The sequence below is a fragment of the Euprymna scolopes genome, chromosome 11 (assembly GCF_053919585.1).
Source record: "Euprymna scolopes isolate OS-2025 chromosome 11, ASM5391958v1, whole genome shotgun sequence".
Lineage (NCBI taxonomy): Eukaryota > Metazoa > Mollusca > Cephalopoda > Sepiida > Sepiolidae > Euprymna > Euprymna scolopes.
In genome coordinates, this window is record NC_136492.1 from 59,769,704 (window position 1) to 59,796,113 (window position 26,410).

Consider the following 26,410-nt stretch of genomic DNA (forward strand, 5'->3'; position numbering starts at 1 on the left):
GGATTCCCTTTACATAGGTAACTCTGATTCAAGTGACATAACTCCAGTTATCAGAGTATGAAAACGTTGCATGCATGACTTATATATACTAGGAGGCCATCCGGTGTTACCCGGTCATAAGATACGCTTGAATATATTTAAATGCATGCAAATTACCTATTTTTTAACCTGATATATAGTAGTGAGATCAAAACTAAAAAAATAACTTGGGTGCCATCAACGAGAATCGAAATCAAAACGTACAACTCTTTACCCTCATTCCTTAGCCTCTGAACCACGACTAATATATATATATATATATATATATATATATATATATATATATACACACACACACACTTGCCATTCCTTTTTTTAAAAGATGGAATCGCCCGATCGAGGACGAACACAAGTCAAGCAAAGACAGCCGGATGGTCCACTGTGTGTGTGTGTATATATATATATATATATATATATACACACACACGCACCCTACTGAGAAAACTTGATATTTGTAACTTGGAGAATTATTATACAACATTATATATATATAATTTCTTTTGTAATTTTTTTTAGATTTTATCCAATTAAGGTCATATATTTATAACTCAATAAAATTTTATTTGAATTCTGCTCGTTTTTGGGTTTTTTTTTTATGAACTTATGTAATTTAATTATCTTCCAATGTTTATAAGACCACTGGAGAGGAAAACTTGAAAATAAAATTATTCAACCAAACCTAGTTCAAAGGATTTAACTTCACCTACTGGAATAAAAGAATATAATCTTTGATATTTACAGAAATGATATAGAGAATTTTTTTTTAATTATGTATGCAATTTTTATTAAATATTTTTCTTTTTTTCTCTAGATATATAAAAAGCTTGCTTGTGCTTTGACAAATCTTGGTAAGTTTTATTTTCTGTATGTATTTCATTATTTTCTGTATGTATAAGCTCTGTATTCAATTTTTGTGTGTGTGTGTGCGCCATCAAAAACACTGAATTCTGTTCAGTTTTTGTTAAAACTTGTTGCAAAAGCAGATGTTTGTTCATCTTAAATGTCTAAAGTCTTGAAAGTTAGTGAACTTTTGATTGGTGCGGTGATATGTTAGGGTTAGGGTAGACCATGATCTCAGCAGCAAATCTTGATGATATGCTACTCTAATATGAAAGGGTGTCCTTAGATCCCCACAATGCATCTTCCTTCATCCCTACGGTTCGTCCATTTAACTAATGGGATCCACGGGTCGGGCATTTGGTCCTGATGTAGCCCTCAAGCTTTCCAAATCCTTGTATCTGTCACTGTCTTAATACCTGAACATTATTTTAAAAAAAAGCCAACCAGCAATATTTACTCTAGGTGGGTTGAACCAGCTTCTTCTGACAGAGGAAGTTTCCTGGGAATATCAAGTTCACAAGCGGTCCCATTACACATAATAGTTCACTAAAGATGATCATCCCATAAGAAAATCGGAAAAACTAACAAGGAATTAAAATGAACGTTCAAAAGAATATGCAAATTAGCTAGATGTTTTGCTAGTGAATGCAAATCCACGACCCATATATAAGAAAATTGTATTTTCTTTTTAAATAAATAGAAAAAGGGTTTTTTTAATATGAAAATCAATACACACAAAAAAAAAAAAAAATTTATAGAAGTATAGATTTGTTCTGGTGTCAGTTGTGGAAAATTAAGTTACGCCTTTTGGTTTCATGTATTATATTAATGTATTAACGCTTAAAAATTCTGATCTCCTCTAGGCTTAGGTCACCTCTTTTGGTTGAAACTCTAAAGGTATTGGATTTTTACAGGAACAACCAGGCTGCTATAGCCACCACCACCACCATAGCCTGGAGCCCCTGGAGGGGCATAGGCCATCCATAACTTTGTAGATGCTTTTGTAGCAAGTTCTTTTTTGGGGGTAAGGGTGCTGGCCCCATGCCCAACCTTCCCAGAAGGTACATACAGCGCTTAGCCTTTCCAAATGGTTCCCCATCTGATACTGTCCAGGCTCAATGTTGCTTCAGGTTTTGAAAAGAAATTGATTTGTTATAGCAATGTTGATTCAGTTTCAATGTTTTTTTGTTTTTTTTTTTTGTTTTTTTTATTACTGCTATCGTCTGCCAAAAAAATACTTGGATTATGTATGATGTTACTAAGATTGGAGGTTTGATCCTGGGTATAAACTTAAGACATCCAGTGATGAGGCCCCATTTGGTGGTTGTAGAGATTGTGGAGTTGCCTTTTAGTTACCATTGCTTCCAGACCCAATTTAGCCCGGAGTGGTAATACTTGTTAGGGCATTTGGTGCTACCAGCTCAGGTCGTCTGAAGATATCGTCTTCCTGACTAAGAAATGCACCAAACATGGTTGTTAGCTTGTTTTTCCTTTCCTTTTGCAAAACTCAATCATGTTTTGCAAAGTCAAAAACAAAAACTATTTTCTTCTACAAATCGATTAAACCAAACTGCATGAATAAATATTTGAAGATATAAAGAACTTGAAGCATAAAAACATTTTTTAAAAATTATTGGATTCAATATTAAATAACTCTAAAAAGATTACTGTATCATAAAACGTAACAACCAAACCAAATTCCATAAATGAATCCTTGAAGATATAAAGAACTTAAATTTTATTGAATTCGGCACTGAATAACTCCAAAAGTTTTCATATACTGTAAAACTAAGCAATCCATTCAACCATCCATGAGGCAATCATTTTTATTCTACAATTACACCTGTTAGTGCGATTTCAGCCATTTGAATTTGTTTTCTTGTGGTTATATGTATTTACAGGGTGACCCGAAAAAAAACCGGCCCCAACTTTAATTAGGTCCCGTTTCTTAGTGTTTTGTCCGAATGAAATGAAACTTTCGTCATAACTTGTTTATTATATTGAAAACATCACATCAAAACACTAGGGTCTTTGGCCTTTTTTTTCTCCGTTGACTGTAAAATGCTCAGAAAAACAATTGAATGTCCTCTGTTTTTTTTTTTGGGGGGGGGGGGGATCTGGCACATGCGTATTTTGGTGCTATTAAATGTTTTATTATTTTTATTTATTTATTTTATTTTTATTTATTTATTTATTTTTTTTTTTTGCAGAACAACATCGCACGCAGACAGAATGGGAAGATGGGTTCACTTTGAAAATGTTTCTCTTCCAGTTTGTCAATTATTATTCTTCCATTTTCTACATTGCATTCCTTAAGGGCAGGTAAGTATCTCTCCCTCACCTCTTTCTTTTTATGTGTTTCTCTCTGCCGCTGATTCTTTTCTTATTTGCATTTGGTTCATCGGCTATAAATATTCGTTAGCTGTTTTCTGTTTCAAAACAAGTAATAAAAAAAAAACAACTTTATACTTTATTTATGCAAAGGTGTATCTGAACAGCTTAATGGTGTACCTGTCTTACAGGACATCATTATATAACCATTCAACATTCTCAATTGTACTGAATCGAATACGAATCGAGCATACAAACCTGACGCACTCCTACTTAATCAAGCGAAGCATCAAAATGCACACTCAGCAACCAACAAATAACATTTCCAATGTAAAAGGTACAAACACATCTGAAATAAATATTTTGCAACAGCGAGCATCAGAGAGGTGTTCCGAGAAGTGGAGCCTAAAAAATAGCATAATATTAAAAGGAACAATTATTCAAACATGAACTGAAAACATTTCACTTTGAAAATAAACTTGCGAAGAGATTGAAAACATTATGTTGAAAATAAGCATATGGAGAGATGGAAAATATTTTACGTTGAAAATAAATTTTTAAAGAGATTGAAAACATTTTATGTTGAAAATAAGCATATGGAGAGATGGAAAACATTTTATGTTGAAAATAAATTTTTGAAGAGATTGAAAACATTTTATGTTGAAAATAAGCATATGGAGAGATGGAAAACATTTTATGTTGAAAATAAATTTTTGAAGAGATTGAAAACATTTTATGTTGAAAATAAGCATATGGAGAGATGGAAAACATTTTACGTTGAAAATAAACTTTTGATGAAATTAACAATAAATGCAAACTTTTTTCGGCATAAAATGAACCTCACAGGTTGAAATGCCATTAAACAAGCTAAAATCAAACTCCACATTCTCCAAAATTGATAAAAAATTTCATAAGTATTTATCCAGATATATATATATATATATATATATATATATATATATATATATATTTATCCAGATATATATATATATATATTTATCCAGATATATATATATATATATATATATTTATCCAGATATATATATATATATATATTTATCCAGATATATATATATATATATATATTTATCCAGATATATATATATATATATATATATATTTATCCAGATATATATATATATATATATATATATTTATCCAGATATATATATATATATATATATATTTATCCAGATATATATATATATATATATATATTTATCCAGATATATATATATATATATATATATATATTTATCCAGATATATATATATATATATATATATATATATATATATTTATCCAGATATATATATATATATATATATATATATATATATATTTATCCAGATATATATATATATATATATTTATCCAGATATATATATATATATATATATATATATATATATATATATATATATTTATCCAGATATATATATATATATATATATATATATATATATTTATCCAGATATATATATATATATATATATATATTTATCCAGATATATATATATATATATATATATATTTATCCAGATATATATATATATATATATTTATCCAGATATATATATATATATATATATTTATCCAGATATATATATATATATATATATATATTTATCCAGATATATATATATATATATATATATATTTATCCAGATATATATATATATATATATATATATTTATCCAGATATATATATATATATATATATATTTATCCAGATATATATATATATATATATATATTTATCCAGATATATATATATATATATATATATTTATCCAGATATATATATATATATATATATATTTATCCAGATATATATATATATATATATATATATATATATATATATATATATATTTATCCAGATATATATATATATATATATATATATATATATATATATATATTTATCCAGATATATATATATATATATATATATATATATATATATATATTTATCCAGATATATATATATATATATATATATATATATATATATTTATCCAGATATATATATATATATATATATATATATATATATATATTTATCCAGATATATATATATATATATATATATATATATATATATTTATCCAGATATATATATATATATATATATATATATATATATATTTATCCAGATATATATATATATATATATATATATTTATCCAGATATATATATATATATATATATATTTATCCAGATATATATATATATATATATATATATATTTATCCAGATATATATATATATATATATATATATATTTATCCAGATATATATATATATATATATATATATATTTATCCAGATATATATATATATATATATATATATTTATCCAGATATATATATATATATATATATATATTTATCCAGATATATATATATATATATATATATTTATCCAGATATATATATATATATATATTTATCCAGATATATATATATATATTTATCCAGATATATATATATATATATATTTATCCAGATATATATATATATATATATTTATCCAGATATATATATATATATATATATTTATCCAGATATATAATTATATATAGATTTATCCAGATATATAATTATATATAGATTTATCCAGATATATAATTATATATAGATTTATCCAGATATATAATTATATATAGATTTATCCAGATATATAATTATATATAGATTTATCCAGATATATAATTATATATAGATTTATCCAGATATATAATTATATATAGATTTATCCAGATATATAATTATATATAGATTTATCCAGATATATAATTATATATAGATTTATCCAGATATATAATTATATATAGATTTATCCAGATATATAATTATATATAGATTTATCCAGATATATAATTATATATAGATTTATCCAGATATATAATTATATATAGATTTATCCAGATATATAATTATATATAGATTTATCCAGATATATAATTATATATAGATTTATCCAGATATATAATTATATATAGATTTATCCAGATATATAATTATATATAGATTTATCCAGATATATAATTATATATAGATTTATCCAGATATATAATTATATATAGATTTATCCAGATATATAATTATATATAGATTTATCCAGATATATAATTATATATAGATTTATCCAGATATATAATTATATATAGATTTATCCAGATATATAATTATATATAGATTTATACAGATATATAATTATATATAGATTTATACAGATATATAATTATATATAGATTTATACAGATATATAATTATATATAGATTTATACAGATATATAATTATATATAGATTTATACAGATATATAATTATATATAGATTTATACAGATATATAATTCTATATAGATTTATACAGATATATAATTCTATATAGATTTATACAGATATATAATTATATATAGATTTATACAGATATATAATTATATATATATTTATACAGATATATAATTATATATATATTTATCCAGATATATAATTATATATATATTTATCCAGATATATAATTATATATATATTTATCCAGATATATAATTATATAAAAGAATCCTTTATATAGTTCATTTATTATAAGAATCGGTTTCGAAAGCAAAACAAAATTCAAAATTTAAATCTCTACAAGTAATTTCAATAGTTGTAATAGGTAGTAATTTCAATAGTTGTAATAGGTAGTAATTTCAGTAGTTGTAATAGGTAGTAATTTCAGTAGTTGTAATAGGTAGTAGTAATTTCAATAGTTGTAATAGGTAGTAGTAATTTCAATAGTTGTAATAGGTAGTAGTAATTTCAATAGTTGTAATAGGTAGTAGTAATTTCAATAGTTGTAATAGGTAGTAGTAATTTCAATAGTTGTAATAGGTAGTAGTAATTTCAATAGTTGTAATAGGTAGTAGTAATTTCAATAGTTGTAATAGGTAGTAATTTCAATAGTTGTAATAGGTAGTAATTTCAATAGTTGTAATAGGTAATAGTTGTAATTTCAATAGTTGTAATAGGTAATAGTTGTAATTTCAATAGTTGTAATAGGTAATAGTTGTAATTTCAATAGTTGTAATAGGTAATAGTTGTAATTTCAATAGTTGTAACAGGTAATAGTTGTAATTTCAATAGCTGTAATAGTTGTAATTTCAATAGTTGTAATAGGTAATAGTTGTAATTTCAATAGTTGTAATAGGTAATAGTTGTAATTTCAATAGTTGTAATAGGTAATAGTTGTAATTTCAATAGTTGTAACAGGTAATAGTTGTAATTTCAATAGTTGTAACAGGTAATAGTTGTAATTTCAATAGTTGTAACAGGTAATAGTTGTAATTTCAATAGTTGTAACAGGTAATAGTTGTAATTTCAATAGTTGTAATAGGTAGTAATTTCAATAGTTGTAATAGGTAGTAATTTCAATAGTTGTAATAGGTAGTAATTTCAATAGTTGTAATAGGTAGTAATTTCAATAGTTGTAATAGGTAGTAATTTCAATAGTTGTAATAGGTAGTAATTTCAATAGTTGTAATAGGTAGTAATTTCAATAGTTGTAATAGGTAGTAATTTCAATAGTTGTAATAGGTAGTAATTTCAATAGTTGTAATAGGTAGTAATTTCAATAGTTGTAATAGGTAGTAATTTCAATAGTTGTAATAGGTAGTAATTTCAATAGTTGTAATAGGTAGTAATTTCAATAGTTGTAATAGGTAATAGTTGTAATTTCAATAGTTGTAATAGGTAATAGTTGTAATTTCAATAGTTGTAATAGGTAATAGTTGTAATTTCAATAGTTGTAATAGGTAATAGTTGTAATTTCAATAGTTGTAATAGGTAATAGTTGTAATTTCAATAGTTGTAATAGGTAATAGTTGTAATTTCAATAGTTGTAATAGGTAATAGTTGTAATTTCAATAGTTGTAATAGGTAATAGTTGTAATTTCAATAGTTGTAATAGGTAATAATTATAAAAATTACAAATCTGTCATACTGATCGTGTAGCTTGTTTTTGTTAGTTTCTTTTGTTTCAGAAGAACAAACAAAATGGAACCACTTTATTTATATCTTAACAGTCTAATAGAGTACCCATCTTACATCTGTTAAATCACATTCAAAACGCTCCAAGATTAATCAATAATTTTATAATGAGTATTCATCTAGACATATAAAATATATTAATTTATATAATTCAGATGTATTACGCAAATCAGTTTCCAAAGAAAAATGAAACTTAAAATAATTTCAAAAATTGTTTTAGAGCTTAGTATAATGACAGCTCGGTTTCACCATACTGTGATTTAATATCAGTTTCAGAGAAATCTGCTCTGAAATTGACATTAAATCATAGTATGATATACATAACTCTAATTCATTTTATATGGTTTGAGTTTAGTTATGGGATTAAATTTAAATAAAAGAAAATATGTATCATGCGTTTAGGAAGCCAAATCACAACGCAGAAATAAAAAATATTTTACTTGTTTGGAATTAAAATAAACAATATTTTACTTGTTTGGAATTAAAATAAACAATATTTTACTTGTTTGGAATTAAAATAAACAATATTTTACTTGTTTGGAATTAAAATAAACAATATTTTACTTGTTTGGAATTAAAATAAACAATATTTTACTTGTTTGGAATTAAAATAAACAATATTTTACTTGTTTTGAGCATCTCCATCTTCTGAATTTTTTTCTTTCTTGCCATGTTAATTTGGGGAGAAAAAAGTCTCTTGGAACGGTGTGTGGCTGCACGAGATTTAAAAAAAAACAAAAAACAAAATTTTGGAGATGCTCCGAAATATAAATTTCAATTCTTGATTTTAGGTACATATAGCATTGCATTTGAAAAATATATATTTGATTCTGACTTTGTCTTCCTTCTATCCTGTTCTTTGCAAGAAAATACTGTATTTCGCTTTATTTTAAAAAATACTACTTCCAACCAGGAAGATTGTTAAACAGGAGGCATTTTCTGTAAATAACCCCAGCAATACCAGTGTTATTCAACAAAACTGTATAGACTTTAAAATTGCTACGAAAATGCATTTACGTATTTTTACTTTTTATAAATACATTTTCATAATTTTTTTTTTAAGATAGACGTCACAGTTTATGTTTTGTAAAACAATTCATCAGGTACGTTATCTATGTAATTGTTCTTTTGCCCACTTTCATTTAAAACTAATCTTAAGCAGATAGTTATTCGAAAACTAATCTTCATTCAAGTGTAAGTGCTGCTAATTACTTTTAGTTATGCTTCTGTGATGTTAGAAAGAAGGGAGAAGCATTAGTCACATTAGAAAGTTAGCATTTTCTTTTCATGATATATAAATTTTTTTATTTTTTTTGTTTATCGATTTTTTTTTTTTTTTTTTGTTTATTGATTTTTTTTTTTTTTTACGTCATCCTGTGCAAACATAATCGGGAATGATTTTGTCATTGCACATCTTAAAAAAACAACATCCGATATTTGCTTGGAAAATTGACATTTCTTTCATTAAATATTTCCAATTTCGGCGTTAGAAAAAGTACATCTCTCTACCTCTCTCTCCATCTCCTTGTTCCTTTCTCTTTTATATTAGGTATCTCTACTATTATATAAAAAGAACTTTGTGTGGGAGGGGGAGTTTATTCCCTATGAACTCGAAAACGGTTGTGCCGCTTTTTATGAAATTTCACATAAATGTACTTTGTACCTAGCAGTGTTTTTTAGATGGCTTTTGTCTCAAGCTTTCTTTGATAATTATCAATAATCGAAATAATCCGATGAAAAAAGGAAAAAGCCATTTTGACCAAAGTTAAAACCTTACACAGCCTAACATATGTGCATTTGAGAAGTTTTATTATCACACAAACTGAAAGGCCTGACATATAAAAAAATCAATAGTAGATTATTTGATATGATAGAGGCACATTCGAAATGAACGTTTCTGTTTAGAGCACAATTGAACCATGATACTTGACTTTTGCAGTTTAAACTTTAATTCAAGCCATCATATATAAAAATATAATCTGATAAAATCAACCTGGTGCAACCAGATCAGACTGTCTGAAGATAACTTCAACTCAAATGCACCTACATTAACACCTTTATTTTTTCTTTAAATTCTTTGCACAACTAAATTATGTTCTGCAAAGCCCCAAAACAAAAAGTCCGCCTCCCCTCCCTCACTTTTTCACCCCACCCCCCACACTTTCCTACTAGCTGCCTAAACTAAAACACACCAACCAAGAATATTATAAACCCTTTTACTTTGCAGAGCTAAATCATGTTCTGCAGGGCTGGGAATAAAAACAACAAAATCCACCGCAAGTCTTTACCTTTATCTCTACGATACTCTACAAAATCAGTAAATCGGAACCCATGAATAAATATAGGAAGATGTAAACATCTTGAAGTATAAAACCTTTACACTTTTTTTTTTTCACCTTGTCGGTAGGGCATCAAAATAAGCCGACTACCTCCCACCCCTGCACTAGAGTAAAAATCCCTCAATAGGGCAACCAGTTAGCCGTGGGTTGCTACCCGTAATGCTTTAGAACGAGATTTTGGTGATTCAGCTGATCTAGACCTGGGTGCATAGAAGTCTAGGCACCGCAACACATCACTTTGGTTCTTACTTAGGCTAGAGGGGCGGTCAGAGAGGCCCAATCCGACCAATTTGCCAGTTACACCCTTACACTCAAAATGCCAAATACCATAACAAAGAAAACTCAAATCCCGCCAGAATCATTAAAACTCCTTTTCAAAATTTATAAAATATGGGAAAGAAAAGATTTCCCAAGTTCATGGAAACCAGCAACAGTAACACCAATACCCAAATTGGGAAAAGATACATCACATCAGAAAACTACAGACCAATAGCTCTCACAAGGTGTCTATGCAAAATATTTGAAAGAATAATCAACTGCCGTCTTATCTGGTATTTAATAATTTCAAAAACTCAATGTGGATCCCAAAATTCGAGCATGTATAGACCACATCTATCTTCGAAAATTACATCAGAGAAGCTTTCCTTAATAAGGAACATGTAACATCTTTATTTTTCGATATTGAAACTACTTAGAAATACGGCATCATAAAAGATCTCCACAACATTGGACTAAGAAGCAGACTACCTGAATTCATAAAAAAATGTTCCTAACAAACAGATCACAGACAACTCTTTTCAGCATCAAAGTTAACAACATTATGAAAGAATTCTCTCCTGATATACATAGCTCCTTATATGTAGATGACTACTCAATCAGCTACAGATCAAAATACATTCACACTGTCGAAAGAAAATTACAAGACATAAATAAAATTAGTAAATGGGCAACAAGAAATGGTTTCAAATTTTCCAAAACTAAAACAAAAAGTATCCATTTCTGTAACTAATGCAAATTTCACCCTGATCCAACCTTACAGATTGAAAGTGAAAAAATCCCATTCATAAACGAACATAAGCACTTAAGAATCATTTTTGACAGAAAATTAAACTTCATTCCACACATTAATTACATTAAAACCAAATGCAATAAAATACAACTTTTATGAGTCATAGCCCATAAAGATTAGAGAGCTGACAAGAACACACTATTCAAACTATATAGACCACTAATCAGATCAAAAATAAACTGTGGCAGTTTTATATATCAATCCACTAGAAAGTCATATCTAAAACCCTCAACACAATATGCCACTCTGGACTAAGACTACCACTGTAAACATTTCAAACCTCCCCTATATGCAGAAGCACATGAAATCCTTCCAATGCTCAAAAACCAAAATCTTGGTCTAAAGTACTACATGAAATGAACAGCTCTCCTACAAACCCAGCACACAATAGCACTTTAAACCCAAATTGTAAACACCTTTTAAACCAAAAAGAAAATACAATCAAAACTTTTGGACTCAGAATAAAACCAATCTCCAAGGAAGCAAATCTACCCATAACCATACTTCATGAAACTGTCCTACTCCGAACCCCTCCCTGGAAAATCGTAACCCCTAATATCGATCTAAGTTTAAGTAAACATGAACAGAAACATATCTATCCAATAACTTACCATGATGATCTTAATAAAATCAAAGAAAATTATCCAAATCACACACACATCTATACAGATGGGTCTAAACAAAATAACGCAACAGTCAGTGCAGCAATACACAACAAATCCACCAAAAAACAAGCCAAAACAAAATCCCAAGAGAAACGTCAATTTTCAGTGCCGAAAGACATGCTCTTATCCAAGCTCTGTCTAAACTCATAATCCTTTCAGATTCTCAATCCACTTTAAAAGCTATCAAAAATAAAAAGATGAACAACCTCTTAATCGCAAAATTACTCCACAAATTAACAAAATTAAACAGTCAAAAAGAAATTATTTCTACTGGATACCGAGCCCTTTTGGTATCAAAGGTAATAAATTAGTGGATTCAACAGCAAAAACTACCATAGATCTAACAAAATACAAAACTAAATAGAAAAAAGTCAAACTAACAATAATAGAAATAGTCTACACACATTTAACCCACTCATATCTCCTAAAAAGGAAAGCCAACCCATCTGTATACCTTGTCAAACACAACTCACAATAAAACATAATTGAATGCACTAATTTTGTAACAAGGAATAATTGCTACGAAGAAAAGAATATTAAGGATTTATTCAATAAAAACAATGCCCACGTCATACTTTCATTCCCTAAATAAATTGGTCTTTATAAAAAAAAATTAATAAAAACTCATTTACACAACAGGCAGAGCAGGGGACAAAGGCTCCCTGAACCCATAGACACTCAACATAAAATAATGCAAAGGGTTGACATGTAAAATCCAACAAAACAAACATAAAATCAGCAGTAGGTCTTCTACAGTGTAATGTAGATTACAATGTATTGCGGACTAAGTCACTGTGGAGAGGCATGTGTAGCTTCCTCCCTGTGCACCTCGCTGGGTCTTCAACTAAAGCAGGCAATCAATAGATTTGATTGAAAAATAGGTGATTTCACCGATTTTGATGACAATAAAACTATGGGAGTGCAAACATTCGTTGATCATTCAATCTCGGGCAATGTCGGGTCTCCCTGTGAGTTATTTATTAAATGTTTGTTAAATTAAGATGACTGTAATCCACAAGTTTCATGTATGCATGTTTTTATTAGTTTCAGCTGAGAATAGTCAAGATATTGTGAATAATTAAACTTAGGTTTTTTAATTTAATTTTTAACATGTAACCATTATGTAAATAAAAAAAATATAAATACGTACGCATTTTGAAATTTTATAGTATTTTCAGCGGATAGTCATCTGTTCATTATTCACCGAGAGTAAATGAAAAAATCTCGTGATATCAGTTACTGAAAGTATTATCTGATTAGATAAAATATGTAATCGATGAAATAGATTAGAATTTCTTTAGGCAAAGAAAAAACTGAAAATTTCTTTAATTTACTGGCTAGACAGAATCTAATATCGATTTGCCAGATGCAATGCTATAATGGTCTAGCTTCAAAAATCTGACTGAATTTTCTTTATGTATTAAGAAAGTGGGAGTAGATGAATATTTTTCTGGTTTTACACCTTAGTATCAACTAAATTTTGATTAATTTTTTTTTTTTCTTTGTTTTCAAGGTTAAGTGGTTCTCCAAATGATTACAAATATTTAAACAATGAGAGGCTGGAAGAGGTAAGGGATTTTTTTTATTCTTGAAAACCATTTAATGTAGAAAATTAAACGAAGTAAGAGAAAATGCACATATTCATTATCCCAGATTTGCCTTTTCTGCTTTATTTTTGATCACCATTAATATCTATTTGTTTGTATTCCATCTTGTCTTTAAAGAGCCACACTTGTTTTTCCATGGTTATCTTGCATGTCAAACGTGACTTTATTGGAATGTTATAGAATTGCATTTACTTCGTTAATTTTTTTTTTAATTTTTTTACACACTTAATGAAAAATATTTATTTAGCTCACACGATCGAATACACTCTGACTTAACAGTTAGTGCTAAAATCCATTTCAAGGCGATTTAAAAAACTGTTTTATTCCCCTTTTTGAACGACTATATATTTAATTTATCCAATCTAATCGAAGATATTTTAATTCCTTGATTTTCAGTGCCATCCTTCTGGCTGTCTAATTGAACTTTGTATCCAACTCGGAGTTGTAATGGTTGGTAAACAAGCCTTCAACAATTTTGTGGAACTTCTGCTGCCGTAAGTCTCAGAAATTAAAGTGAATTTGAAAACCTAAAAACTCATTTTAGATTCTTTAATTCCTAATTTTTCACCATCTACTTTAAAATCTATAAATTATTTGTTTTATATATATGGATCCCCTTTTCCGTCTATTGATAATCCGAGTGTGTTAAACCAAGTGTAAAAGGAATAAAAACGACCCAAATCCTTAATCCATTCATGTTCAAATCGGAATGGGGGTGCACAGTGATTAATTTAATGGATATCATTACAGACTATAGAATCGGCTATGCTGTGTTTAAACCGTAAGATATATATATATATATATATATATATATAGTGTTCAATTATTTAATTATCGCAATTTCTGACCCTCCATTAGCAAAATAATGATTTGTATTAAAATAATCGTGAACACTTGTCAATAGATAGGGTAAGTTTGGCATTAAACGATTCTAAAGGGTTGATATGTCATAAAATGAAGAAACCAAACTAATTGTAATAAGATGGGGATTTTCATGGATTCCAGACTACAACAAACGTCTCGAGTCGATGTTCTGTTCAAAGTCCTGTTCTGATAATATATCGTAAGTTGCTTTGTAGCTGTTCTGTCTTTCAGTTTAATTGTCTCTTTTCCTCCTGATAAAATTCCTCCTGATAAAATTATTCACCGAGAGTAAATGGGATGGGATGAGTTTTACAAACAACAAACAAGCAATTATTTTATTCCGGGGTTTAGCTTTTATTTCCTCTCCAGCAAGTTACAGCTATTTACACCTAGATTAATCTAGTGTCTAATCTTCTATCGAGAAGGTAATAGTCTGTAATTTCCCGCCTTACACTTGTAAAAGTGGTGAATCTCAAAAAAAGATGCCTTCTCACTTTGACGTCATTAACTCAAAAGAAAACCGAATTGATCCGGTTTCTTTAACGTATTCCTCTTCATGACGTAATACTCTAGTCTGTTAATTTCTCATGGAATTTTCCACTCCTAACCTTTTGCTTACTCCAACCTTATGTGGAAAACTGCCGTTAATATTATTTTTACACACCCGTTTCTAATCGTGTAACAAAATATCGATGCTTCCGTTCAGTCTCGAAAGACAAAGGATACCCCCTGTAGGGTCAGCCTCGCATGTAATTGTGTGGCAAGGGTTGCACAATCCCTAACCACACCTCCCCTGAATCGGCACTGCTGAAGTTCAGTGGCAAGGAGAAGTCCAGGACGACTGGAAACGATGCCGAGATAAGCGGAGAGTACAATAAGCACCTGCAAGTCTCAAATGGTCACCCATCTGGTACTGGTCAGGATCATTGTTGCTTAACTTCGGTGATCTGATGGGAACCGGTGTATCAAACGTGATTACGGATATTGTAACAAAATAAAGACAATGAGATATGTCCCTGATGCCCTTTTTTTCACTCTGTCTCCCTGTTCTTATTCCATGAATCCCATCCTCATCGCCTTGTTGATCTTTTTTTGTTTTATTTTATGTGTTGTGAACTGACCTATATTGCAAGTATTTGGTTGGTTACCAGATTCAGATGTGAGTTCATAAAATTTCCACACACAAAACTATATCTTAAGAATCGTGACTATAAAATTAAAACTAAGCAAAGAATAAGAATAGTTTGAAATAAAAAGAACCAAATAAATACAGCAAGAAAATGAATCGTTTAAAACACAAGATTTATTTAATATAAGTAGTTTTTCCAAAGCTTGTTGTGCAATATAACTAAGTGGGGGGAAAAAAAGAATAGATTTCCACGTTTATCTCAGTTCATAAGACTTTCGGAAGAAAATAATGTTTTGTGTACAAAATGGTATTTTTAGTTGTGAAACATTTTTTGTGTACTTTTTCTCTAGTAGGAAGCAATTCTTCTAAAACAAAAATGATCCAAAAAGGGATGGCAAAAAGAAATAACTATCGTGGAGAAAAGATCCAACAATAAATGTAGTTATTCCAAGCAAACATTGGCAGTCAGTGATTCTTTGAATTATAAAGAATTTCAGGAAAAGAAATTGAAAGTATTCATCCAGTCAGGAATAGCTGTGACCCACTTCTTGCATCAAGACGAAATGTATGACTGAAAAATTCAGAGATTCAGTATATTTTATGCAGCGATTTTGCTTGTCCAGAATTTCTCCTCCTGAAAAAAACAAAAACAAAAATCTGTATGATTACGTCAACATGTAGCAGTTAACAAACTATTTACTATAAGCAGGTCAATGCCCGGTGCCAGAGTGATTCGGCCACACTGACCAATCGGTTGGTAGGGCGCATTGATTTGAGCTGTCCCCTTAAGGACTATTTTAGCCCTTTGGGACAAAATCAAAATGCATAAACGCATTTGTACGCATGTGGTCCACGCATACACTATTCTAAATGAAAACAAATTATATTTTGACCAATCAGAAAACTTAAATTATTTTGAGAACTACCTTGAAGACAGATTTTTCTGCAATAAACCAGTGGAACCCAGTTGACCTGAATCTGTAAATTGGTGCCGCTGGACACTCCACTGGGTGCTCGTCTCTGCAACATTCCTTCCACACAAACATTAACGAACACATAGACACAACTCATCCCGTTAACCTTTATAATCTATATCAACTTTATTCATTGAAATATATCCAATCCATTTTGCTGAAATATTTTGCTAAAGAACATTGACTCTTAAAAACAACTTTCAATGAATTATAATTCATAGAAATGAGCAGAGAAATTTTGAATACGATTTTCCTAACTCCTGAAACTCACAACTCTTAATCGATCCAGACTCCTTCTGATATCTCAGTTAATGAACCCACCTTGTTTTTTCAAGAACTCAAAAACATTCATGAAAATTCTGTTTTTCCTCTTGCTGTAAACTTCCATTTTAAACATTATCTCTTTTGTGAATATATGCCTTCTGACTTTTTGCCTTATAACTTGTCTCCCATATTTTCATATTTGATTATAAAACCTGTAGATCTTTTTCACCAAAAATATTTCTCTGAATCCGGCTCATCCCCAAAATAATTTTACATTACAAAACTCTCAAGTAAAACCCCCAAACTAGTGTGAACCCATCCCTAAAACCTGATTGCCTCTCTAAAACTGGTAATTGAAATCCTATAGATATACATGTTTCTTTCTTTTTTTTCTTTTTTTTTTAATAAAATGATTCAAGCAATTTTTAAGGCATACATCTAGTATTCAAGAGTATAAAAATTTATTCTACTGAATTTTTTTTTTTTTTCTTGCTTTGATAACCTTTTCATTTCTAAATTTATTTAGGAAAATTTTGAATTGGTTCCAGTCCCGGACGATCCGAGATGCACAAAAACATGATCACAATCGCGTACCTAAACAGTGGGAAAGTGATTATGTAATGACAGAACTACAGCCTCTTGGATTATTCTATGAATATCTGGAAATGGGTAAGTAAACTATTGTTGTTTGGGGCTTACAGTTTATCAATTACATTGAAATATTCATAGTCATCTCCCCTGAATTATACTGGTAATTAATTATGCTGAATAGTAGTGATGCATGTAAAAAAAAAAACCCTTTCCATTGCTTTCAAATTTATCTACAAATTTTATCAAATTTACTTATCAAAAGTCATGATTATTAAAAAAAAAAAAAAAAAAAAAAAAAGTTATAATGAATAATCTATAATGGAGATTTGATGTCTGTCTGAATCTGAACTATACTACAGCTTTTCTTAATTGCATTATCTTTTAATGCTCAGTTCATGGAGGTAGTGCAGTAGCTGTTTTGTTATGATATTGTAAGATGTTTCGTTCTGGTGCAAAAAAAAAAAAAAAATGGATGAACCAGGGACCCTTGGACGTATTTACAGTAATCTCCTTTTACCAGCAACAACGTACGCTCCTATAAGCAGTAGCAGCGGTAATTCCTTTCACTAACACAAAAAAATAAACACTGTCAAACACACGAGAACTGTGACGTCACAAACAAAACAAAACTGTCAAGTAAAATAAAAAGAAAAAGAGCTGTCTCCTTTTATTCAACCATTTTGGGTTGTTAAGTGTCTAAATTTGCATAATCAATATTTCCTTGTACCCAAATGGTTCTGTTAGTGTTTCCTTACTGCAGACATATGCTAATTGTGGCCGTTTATTCCTGTCTCTTTGCACTGTTACTACAGATATCATCCTCCCATGCATTACCTCTTCCTTTAAAAGCATACGCCAACCATAAATTGTTACAATCAGCTGTTCATTAGCAAACTCAATACATGCATACATAATATACATATATACTAGCAACAATGTTGAACTAGAGGAAGCATATTGTTGCAATATTAAGATAATATTGATGCTTGGTATGATGTCACTTGTATACAAATAATTTTTTTTTCTTTGGAAGATTATGAGTAGTACTCGTTTTTCTAAGGTTGAATCGCAGACTTTCAGAATGAGATTTTGCCTGACAAAATGTCCTTTAGCCAAGAACTCCAATAAACCCAACCTCCCCAGAAATGTATACTTAGCAGCTCATGGGGAAAACCAAACTGACAGACTAAAACATCTAACTTCTACTCCTCTTCTGGAAGAAAAACTCTGATTGACTCTTTCCTATCTAATTGGAGTCTTTTTATCCTTGATTGATTCTGGGCTTTATGATTACCATTCGACCACTCCTGCTTCCCGCCCTGAACCCCATATTACCATTTTTATACTGTTCTGTAATTTCCAAGTTTTCATTTACATCAACCACTTTTAAAAAATTTTTTTTTTTTTTTTTATATATATTGGCTATTTCTATATTACTCACACTTACTCAGTCACCCTCACACACAATGTCCTCTTGACAGATTTGTGGTGTTATGAAATCAGGGCATTGGTCAATATATTTATCAATTTAAATTGTTCACATCCTAAAAGCCAGACATACGTAATCGGCACAATTTTGCTCTAACATATTTTGCTTATATACAAAATAAAACAAAATTAGATCAGAAAAAGGGAGTGTCATTCGGTAGGATGTTGAAAGTCCAGCTTATTTGGTTTCTTTTCTAGACAGAAGAAATAAAGACGTGTAGGTTTTCATGAATCTCAACAAGCTGACATAAAGCTATATCGACATAGCTGTTTGGATTACCCAGTAAGTCCAATAATTACAAAGGGAAAATACAGTGGAACCGGAAAACTGGTACATCAAAATAAAAAAAAATAAAAACTCAAGAAGGTGTCTTTTTTTTTTTTTTTATCTCGACTAGATAAGACAACATTAGTTACTCCCCTTGATTTAGAAGTCAGTTGTCAGTGGGGTAAATCGATTAAATATAAAAATGAATTTGAAATATAATCCTAACCACGCCCGTCTCTTAAGATAATGGTAAATTTGTAGATTAATACCTTCCACTGACCCTCCTCAACAAATGAGATACTACTTTTTTAGATGATTTCCTAAACATCCTGGAAAACTTGGAGAAAAAAAAACAATTTTTGTATTTAAGTGTTGTATAAAATAACTTATTTTGGGGCTATTCTAAATTCTTAGGATAGTTAACCAACGTTTTTTTATTTTATTTTTATTTTTTTACCACTAACTCTTAGTTCGGATGGTAAGGTTGTAAAACCACTCATTAATTACCTAAAAAAAAAAAAAAAAAAAAAAAAAAAAAGTACCTAAATATTTATCTCTCATAATAAAGAAAAATTGGTTAGAATGGCTCTGAAATGGGATTACTTTACTATAAATTTAAACTGCTACCCACACTAAATTCAAAATCTTTTTTTTAATCTACAATAATACCAAAATAGTGTTTTTAAAAATAAAACGGACAATATCTATTCTACTAACGTAGATCGATGTACGTTTGTTTCGCCTGATGCTTTTTCCCTATACATTTTAATGACACAAAATACATGCTAAAATATATATCTAAGTTGTGGGGGTTGATTTATGTCTGCAAAACGAAAGTTCAGCTTTGATTGTTGTAATTAGTCGTCATTTATAACCGTAATTTATAATTAACTGAACATGCTCCATATTAAAAAGAAAAATTGAAATTTCTTCAGATCCACATTAATTAATGTGCATGCAGCAGTTACATAATTGATATCTATTTTGTTTTGTGTAATCATGTACTGATTGGTGTATGGGTCGGTTGGATAAAACAGGCATGTCCAAATTCGTGTAGGAGTACATTGGATGATCACAACAGTGCCTGCATGTCTTTTCTCATTTTTGCTAACACCATTTTGTATTTAATATGAACAGCTCTAGACAAGATGTTGCATTTCTTGGCTCTTGTCATAGCAAGCAAAAACAGGACTTGGACTCATTTTCTTTTCTTTTCTTTTTTTTTTTTCTTTTTTTTTTTTTTATATACCTACCGGTTAAACCAACCCATATTACAATTTTATGTTGATGTTGAAGAAACTGTTAAATAACATTAAGACGTTTCTCTTTTGCTGGAACTCTTTTGCTCTTCATCTCACGCAAGACCAGTTAAATGAATATGTATTCTATTCGTTTATTTGTCTCCCCATGAGAGCAGTTAGACAAGATCGGTTTTTAACATGGGGAGGGGGGGAATCCCCCTCCACCCCAAAAAAAGGCACTACTGATTTTATTTAGTACTAACATTTCAGCCCAGCGTTGCTCGGGTGTTTGGAGGTATATATTGAGCAAAAAAAAAAAAAAGAAAGTGGTAGTAGGAAGGCAGTCCCAAACCCGTACCATAAAGGAGGAAAAGAACGGGAGAGGGGGGAAACCTGACGTCTTTGCTATTACGACCACCGCCAAACCAGAAGTGATGCAGGTTTTAAGGCGAGACAATCGAAAGGAGAGGATGACTTTCAAAAATATTGGCGAAAAAAAGCGACACCTCCCTGTAGAAAAATGCCCTGTTGAAGGTGAAGATATTAATGTTTTTAGCCAATTTTTCGATATTTATTGTTTGAAAGGTTGAACTTAAAAACGATACTGATCTTGTAAAAATCCGTCGCCTCTGTCAAAAGTTTTAGGCACACATGCAAACATACATACATACATTTATATATTGGTAGCTCAGATTTTCGACCCAAATCGATTAAAAAGCTTGCCCTATATAAGAATACCCTTTATGTAAAATTTCAAATGTTTATACCAGAAATTGTCTGAGTAATTTGGTAGACTGAAGCGATCAAATGTTTTAAAACTTTGACCCCTATTTTGACCCCTTAACGTTTATTGTTTTGGGCTCAAATCAAGTTGAGTTAGATCCATGCCCAAGGAACCTATATCTAAAATTTTAAGTGTTAAGACCCAAAATTGTCCGAGGAGTTTTGTAGAGTTCTCAAATGTCAAATCGTTGAACTTTGACCCCTTAACAGCCAAATTTCTGGCCGAAAACTGATTACAAAGATTTTCCCAAATCTCAATACCCTGTATATCAAATTTCGAGTCTGTAGACTGAAAATTGACAGTTATTGCATAGGGAAATGTACACAGACATACATAGACACTTTTATAGATAGATTGCATTAGTCTTGAAAGACTTTGATTTTACTGGCTGAAGACAGAAAAGGTGAAAATGTATCAGAACAGATATTACACCTTGCTTCCATGTATATTGCTACTCCTCAAACTGTTAGGGTACTGCATTCATTTGGATTGTATCTAGTGACCCAACCCTCTGTATGTGGCGCTACCAAAACGGGAGGGCTCTCTTTAATACACTGCAACGGTGGTGGTGTTTGTCTGTTTTAATGAACAAATCTAAGGGAGATAACTTTGAAAAGCTGTTGATTTATAAATGACCAGGTTTTTTTTGTCTTATTATAAATATTATTATTGCCTTAAACATTGATTCTTTCAATACAATTATGTCCAATTTAATTTTTTTTTTTTTTTTTTTCCTTTTTCAGTTCTTCAATTCGGTTTTGTTACAATTTTTGTAGCAGCTTTTCCGCTGGCTCCATTATTTGCTTTAATTAATAACATCATCGAAATCCGTCTGGATGCCTACAAATTTGTCACGCAACTCCGACGACCTCTTGCTGCTCGAGCCCAGGACATTGGTAAAAAAAAAAAAAAAAAAATTAAAAAATAAACTTTTTAGATAATGTTTTTTTTTTTTTTTTTTTTTTTTTTTACAAAGGTATCACCACATTATCAAGGCCCAGAGGCCACTCAAGGATAAGGGTTAAAGAGTGTACAGTAGAAATTGGTCAATATAGTAATCATTAGTAATGAAAATTTGGTAAATTTAATAACTTATATGGAACGGCTCATCAAGAACTTATTTACTTTAGACTTGAACACAACCATATTGTAGTCAGCCGGAAAGCAGGAAAACGGAAGACAATTCCACAGGCGTGCAGTTCTAAGAAAGAAGCTTTGTTCATGGAATCTACGTTTAGGTTTAGGCACAGATAAAGAGTGGGGGAAATTATTGATAGTGTTTACAGCTAGACGAGTGTTTCTTGTGAAAGTTTGGCGAGGGGGGACCATAGATTGAAGCTCAGTTGAACACTTTCCATGAAAATAACGATACATCAGAGACAAACTCGCAACATCTCTTCTGTGAGATAGAGGTTGCAAGGAGGAGAAAAGGACATCTCCTACGAGGCTACGAAGTCTATTTTGAACTCTATCAAGGCAGGACAAGTCCTTTCTAGCAGCTCCTGCCCAGATGTGGCAACAGTATTCCATCCTTGGACGTACCTGGCTCTTATATAGGTAGAGAATAGCATCAGCAGTGAGATATCTACTGGATCGATAGAAAGATCCCACCATTTTTCCAGCGGCCTTCGCAACAGATTTGATATACGTGTTCCATTTAAGATCAGGAGTAATGGTCAAGCCCAGAAGCTTGTCAAAACTTGAGGCCTCCTGAAGACGAGAGCCATTCATTTCAATTGATGACAAATGTGGATTAGAATGTTGATGATGTAAAGAGAGAAGCTTGGTTTTAGATGCATTAAAAGTAACCAGCCACTCCTTTCCCCATTGTACTACGTGCTCAAGATCAGAGGAGAGAGAATTGGAGAGAACTTGGTCGTTTACTGTCTTAGATGTGGTACCATGAATCGTAGTGTCGTCAGCATAAATGTCTACAAATGATGTAAGGATATGATTTGGAAGATCATTAATGTAGATCAGGAAAAGAGTTGGGCCCAGGATGGATCCCTGAGGGACACCGGCATTAATACTGTGAGCTTCTGATTTTTGCCCCTCAACTACTACTCTTATGAACCTATCAGAAAGAAATGATTTAATAATTGAGAAGACTTTTCCAGCTATACCATAGCTAGCGATCTTATGAAGTAAACCTTTATGCCATACCCTATCAAAGGCTTTAGATATGTCAAGAGCAATTGCCCTAGAAAGATTGCCACCGTCGAGAGATTTGCTAATCCTATGCGATATAACTGTAAGGACATCTGCTGTAGATCTAGCAGAACGGAAACCATATTGAGTGTCACTAAGAAGGTTATTTTTGTTGAGATGTTTGATTACTTCTGTATTTAACACAGATTCTAGCAACTTACTCATGACGCACAGGAGACTTATTGGCCTGTACTGAGAGGGGGATGAGCGATCACCTGAATTCTTAAATACAGGGCATACTGATGAGATTTTCCAGGGTGATGGGAAGCTATTCTCCTTAAGACAACGTTTAAACAGTTTTGTAAGTATGGGCGCTAATTCAGGTTGAAGTTTTTTGAGTACTATAATTGGAATACCATCAGGGCCAGTTGCTTTACTCGAATCAAGGTTTTTGATTAGCTTCGCAACATCACGTACAGATATATGTATATCACATAGCGTGTTTTCTGATACAAGAGGAAATATTGGGGGTTGGCGGTCTTGGTCGCAAAGGGGTAGAATTAGCTGCAAAGTTCTTGACAAAGAGTTTGGCTTTGTCTGATGCTGACGAGATTACCTCAGGTCCATTGATAATAGTTGGGATGGAGCACACGCTTCTGTTCAGGATTCTGTTTGCTATTTGCCAAAACTGGTGGGAACCAAGCCGCTGCTCAGCTACTTTGGACTTAACAGATTGAGCATTACAACACTCTTGCGTTCCTTATTACTTTCTTACAATGGTTGCTGGCAGTCCTGAAAACGGCTTTAGTTTCCATACATCTATTACGTTTGAAGCAGTGGAAAAAGTGATTTCTGTGCGCAATGGCAGCAGCACATTCTGGAGAGAACCATGGCTGGCTGTTAGGTTTTTGCTGAAACTTTTTAGAGGGTATGAAATGGTCAATACCTACAATTAACCATTCAGTTAGGTCTAATACTATAGAGGACACATCCTTTTTAAACATGGAATGCAGAGGTAGATCAGATATAAATGTACGGAAGCTATCCCAGTCAGCCTTAGTGTATCGATATACTGTACGATGAAGAGGTACGTCTGGGGACTTATTACATTTCATTTTTATCTTAATTGATACAACAGAGTGGTCGGAAGATCCAAGAGGCGACAGAACAGAAACTGAACATAGTTCAGGGCAAGTTGTGAGAAAAAGGTCTAGTAGGCTCGCATACTGCCCGTCATTATCGGGCACACGGGTAGGTTCCTGAACAATCTGAGTGAGGTCATAGGCAATGGAGAAATCATGACAGAACCTCCCCTCATCATCGGTCTTGTTTGAGTGGGTCAACCATTCGACGTTGTGAACATTGAAGTCTCCACATACGTGAATGTTAGCTGAAGGATAAGTAGAAAGGACTTGGTCAATTTTCTCAGATATGCTTTGAAAGATAGTAACTCCGCTGTTGTGGGGGCGATAGAGAGTAAATATAAATGCAGTAGTGTGAGCTAAAGCAACCCGGAAGCACATATAGGGTAAGTTAGGATCTTCCCTGGAGATGTCCCTCCCACATGGAAAGCTATCTTTAATATAGGCACATATTCCATGCCCATGGCGATCTTGGGGGTCAGATTTAGAAGTTAAGTTAGAGTATCCTGAAATTGCAAACTCATCTAGGGAAATAACCTGTCCAATGCCAGTTTCACTTAAAAATAAAAGGTCTGGTTTAGTCTCCTGTAATTGGGTTTCAACCTCTGGAAGGTTAGAACGAAGACCCCTGATGTTGGAGAAGGAGACATGGTAGTAGGGGTCTACGTTGGAAGTTGGAGAACCGGGTTTAGTCGTGTATTTTTTCTTGAAACTTGTCATGATGAAATTTTGGAATTTGTGGACTAGGTCGACAGATTTACTTAGAGCAGGACAGAGAGGGGAAATTAAGAGAGAAAAAGAAACGAAGAGTTTTTTTTTTTTATTTGTAGCTAATGATAAGGTAAAGCCGTAACAATTACCCACTAGTATGGCATCGAGAGGCCCCACCAGAAGCTACTGCATGGTCCAGAATCCAGATAATGTTGCTTAATGCCGGTAAAGTAAGGGAGATAATTTGTTGATTTTATACTTGTAAAAAAAAAAAAAAAAAAAAAGAAGCAAAATAAACAAAGTTTTTAATAATTTATTAAATATTTTGTCTTAAGTGTTAAAAGCTTGACAAATAGATTTACAATTTTTGAAACCATTCTCGTTTCTGGAACATTTTAAAATAATTATTATTGAAAATTATTACTTCTTAAGCCTCCCGCTAATGCAGAAAATATGTTTTCAATTTTGTGAAGAAAAAAAATCGGTGTTTATATACGGGCACTGTGTTAGAGTACTAAAGACTTGCCTTTAAAAAGTTGCTTTTAAGGTCTGTTTTAAACGAATATCACTTTGATTTTTAATGATATTAAGACCTCTATTATCCAATGTATTCAGTATCGTTTTCACTGGTCGCTATGTTTGTTTTTGCATGCAGTCAATTTAAGAAAGATTTTTATCGGTTATATATAAAACCGATAAAAATCTTTATATATATAAGAAATAACGTTTAGTCGACTCACACCTGCCAAGTGTTAATTTTTTTTTTTCAATTTGAACTCCTTTACCTGCTAAAAACCAAATCGAATTTGTTTCACAGGCCAAACTCCCTATATATCAAGTTTCAAGTCTGTAGACCAAAAATTGACAAGAGTTTGGT

General features: G+C 30.7%; 1 protein-coding gene across 13 annotated transcripts in view; it reads left to right on the forward strand.

Annotated features, from left to right (window-relative positions):
- The window catches only part of LOC145287867 (anoctamin-4-like), a 746,862-nt gene that overhangs the window by 713,608 nt on the left and 6,844 nt on the right, over nt 1-26,410 (forward strand). For all 13 annotated transcript variants that reach the window (XM_080135748.1, XM_080135749.1, XM_080135750.1 and 10 more), the window contains 6 exons: nt 851-887; nt 3,090-3,201; nt 13,836-13,890; nt 14,326-14,423; nt 17,687-17,829; nt 22,276-22,428. In XM_080135748.1, coding sequence (XP_079991874.1) covers nt 851-887; nt 3,090-3,201; nt 13,836-13,890; nt 14,326-14,423; nt 17,687-17,829; nt 22,276-22,428 — 598 coding nt within the window. The remainder of the gene's footprint in view (nt 1-850; nt 888-3,089; nt 3,202-13,835; nt 13,891-14,325; nt 14,424-17,686; nt 17,830-22,275; nt 22,429-26,410) is intronic.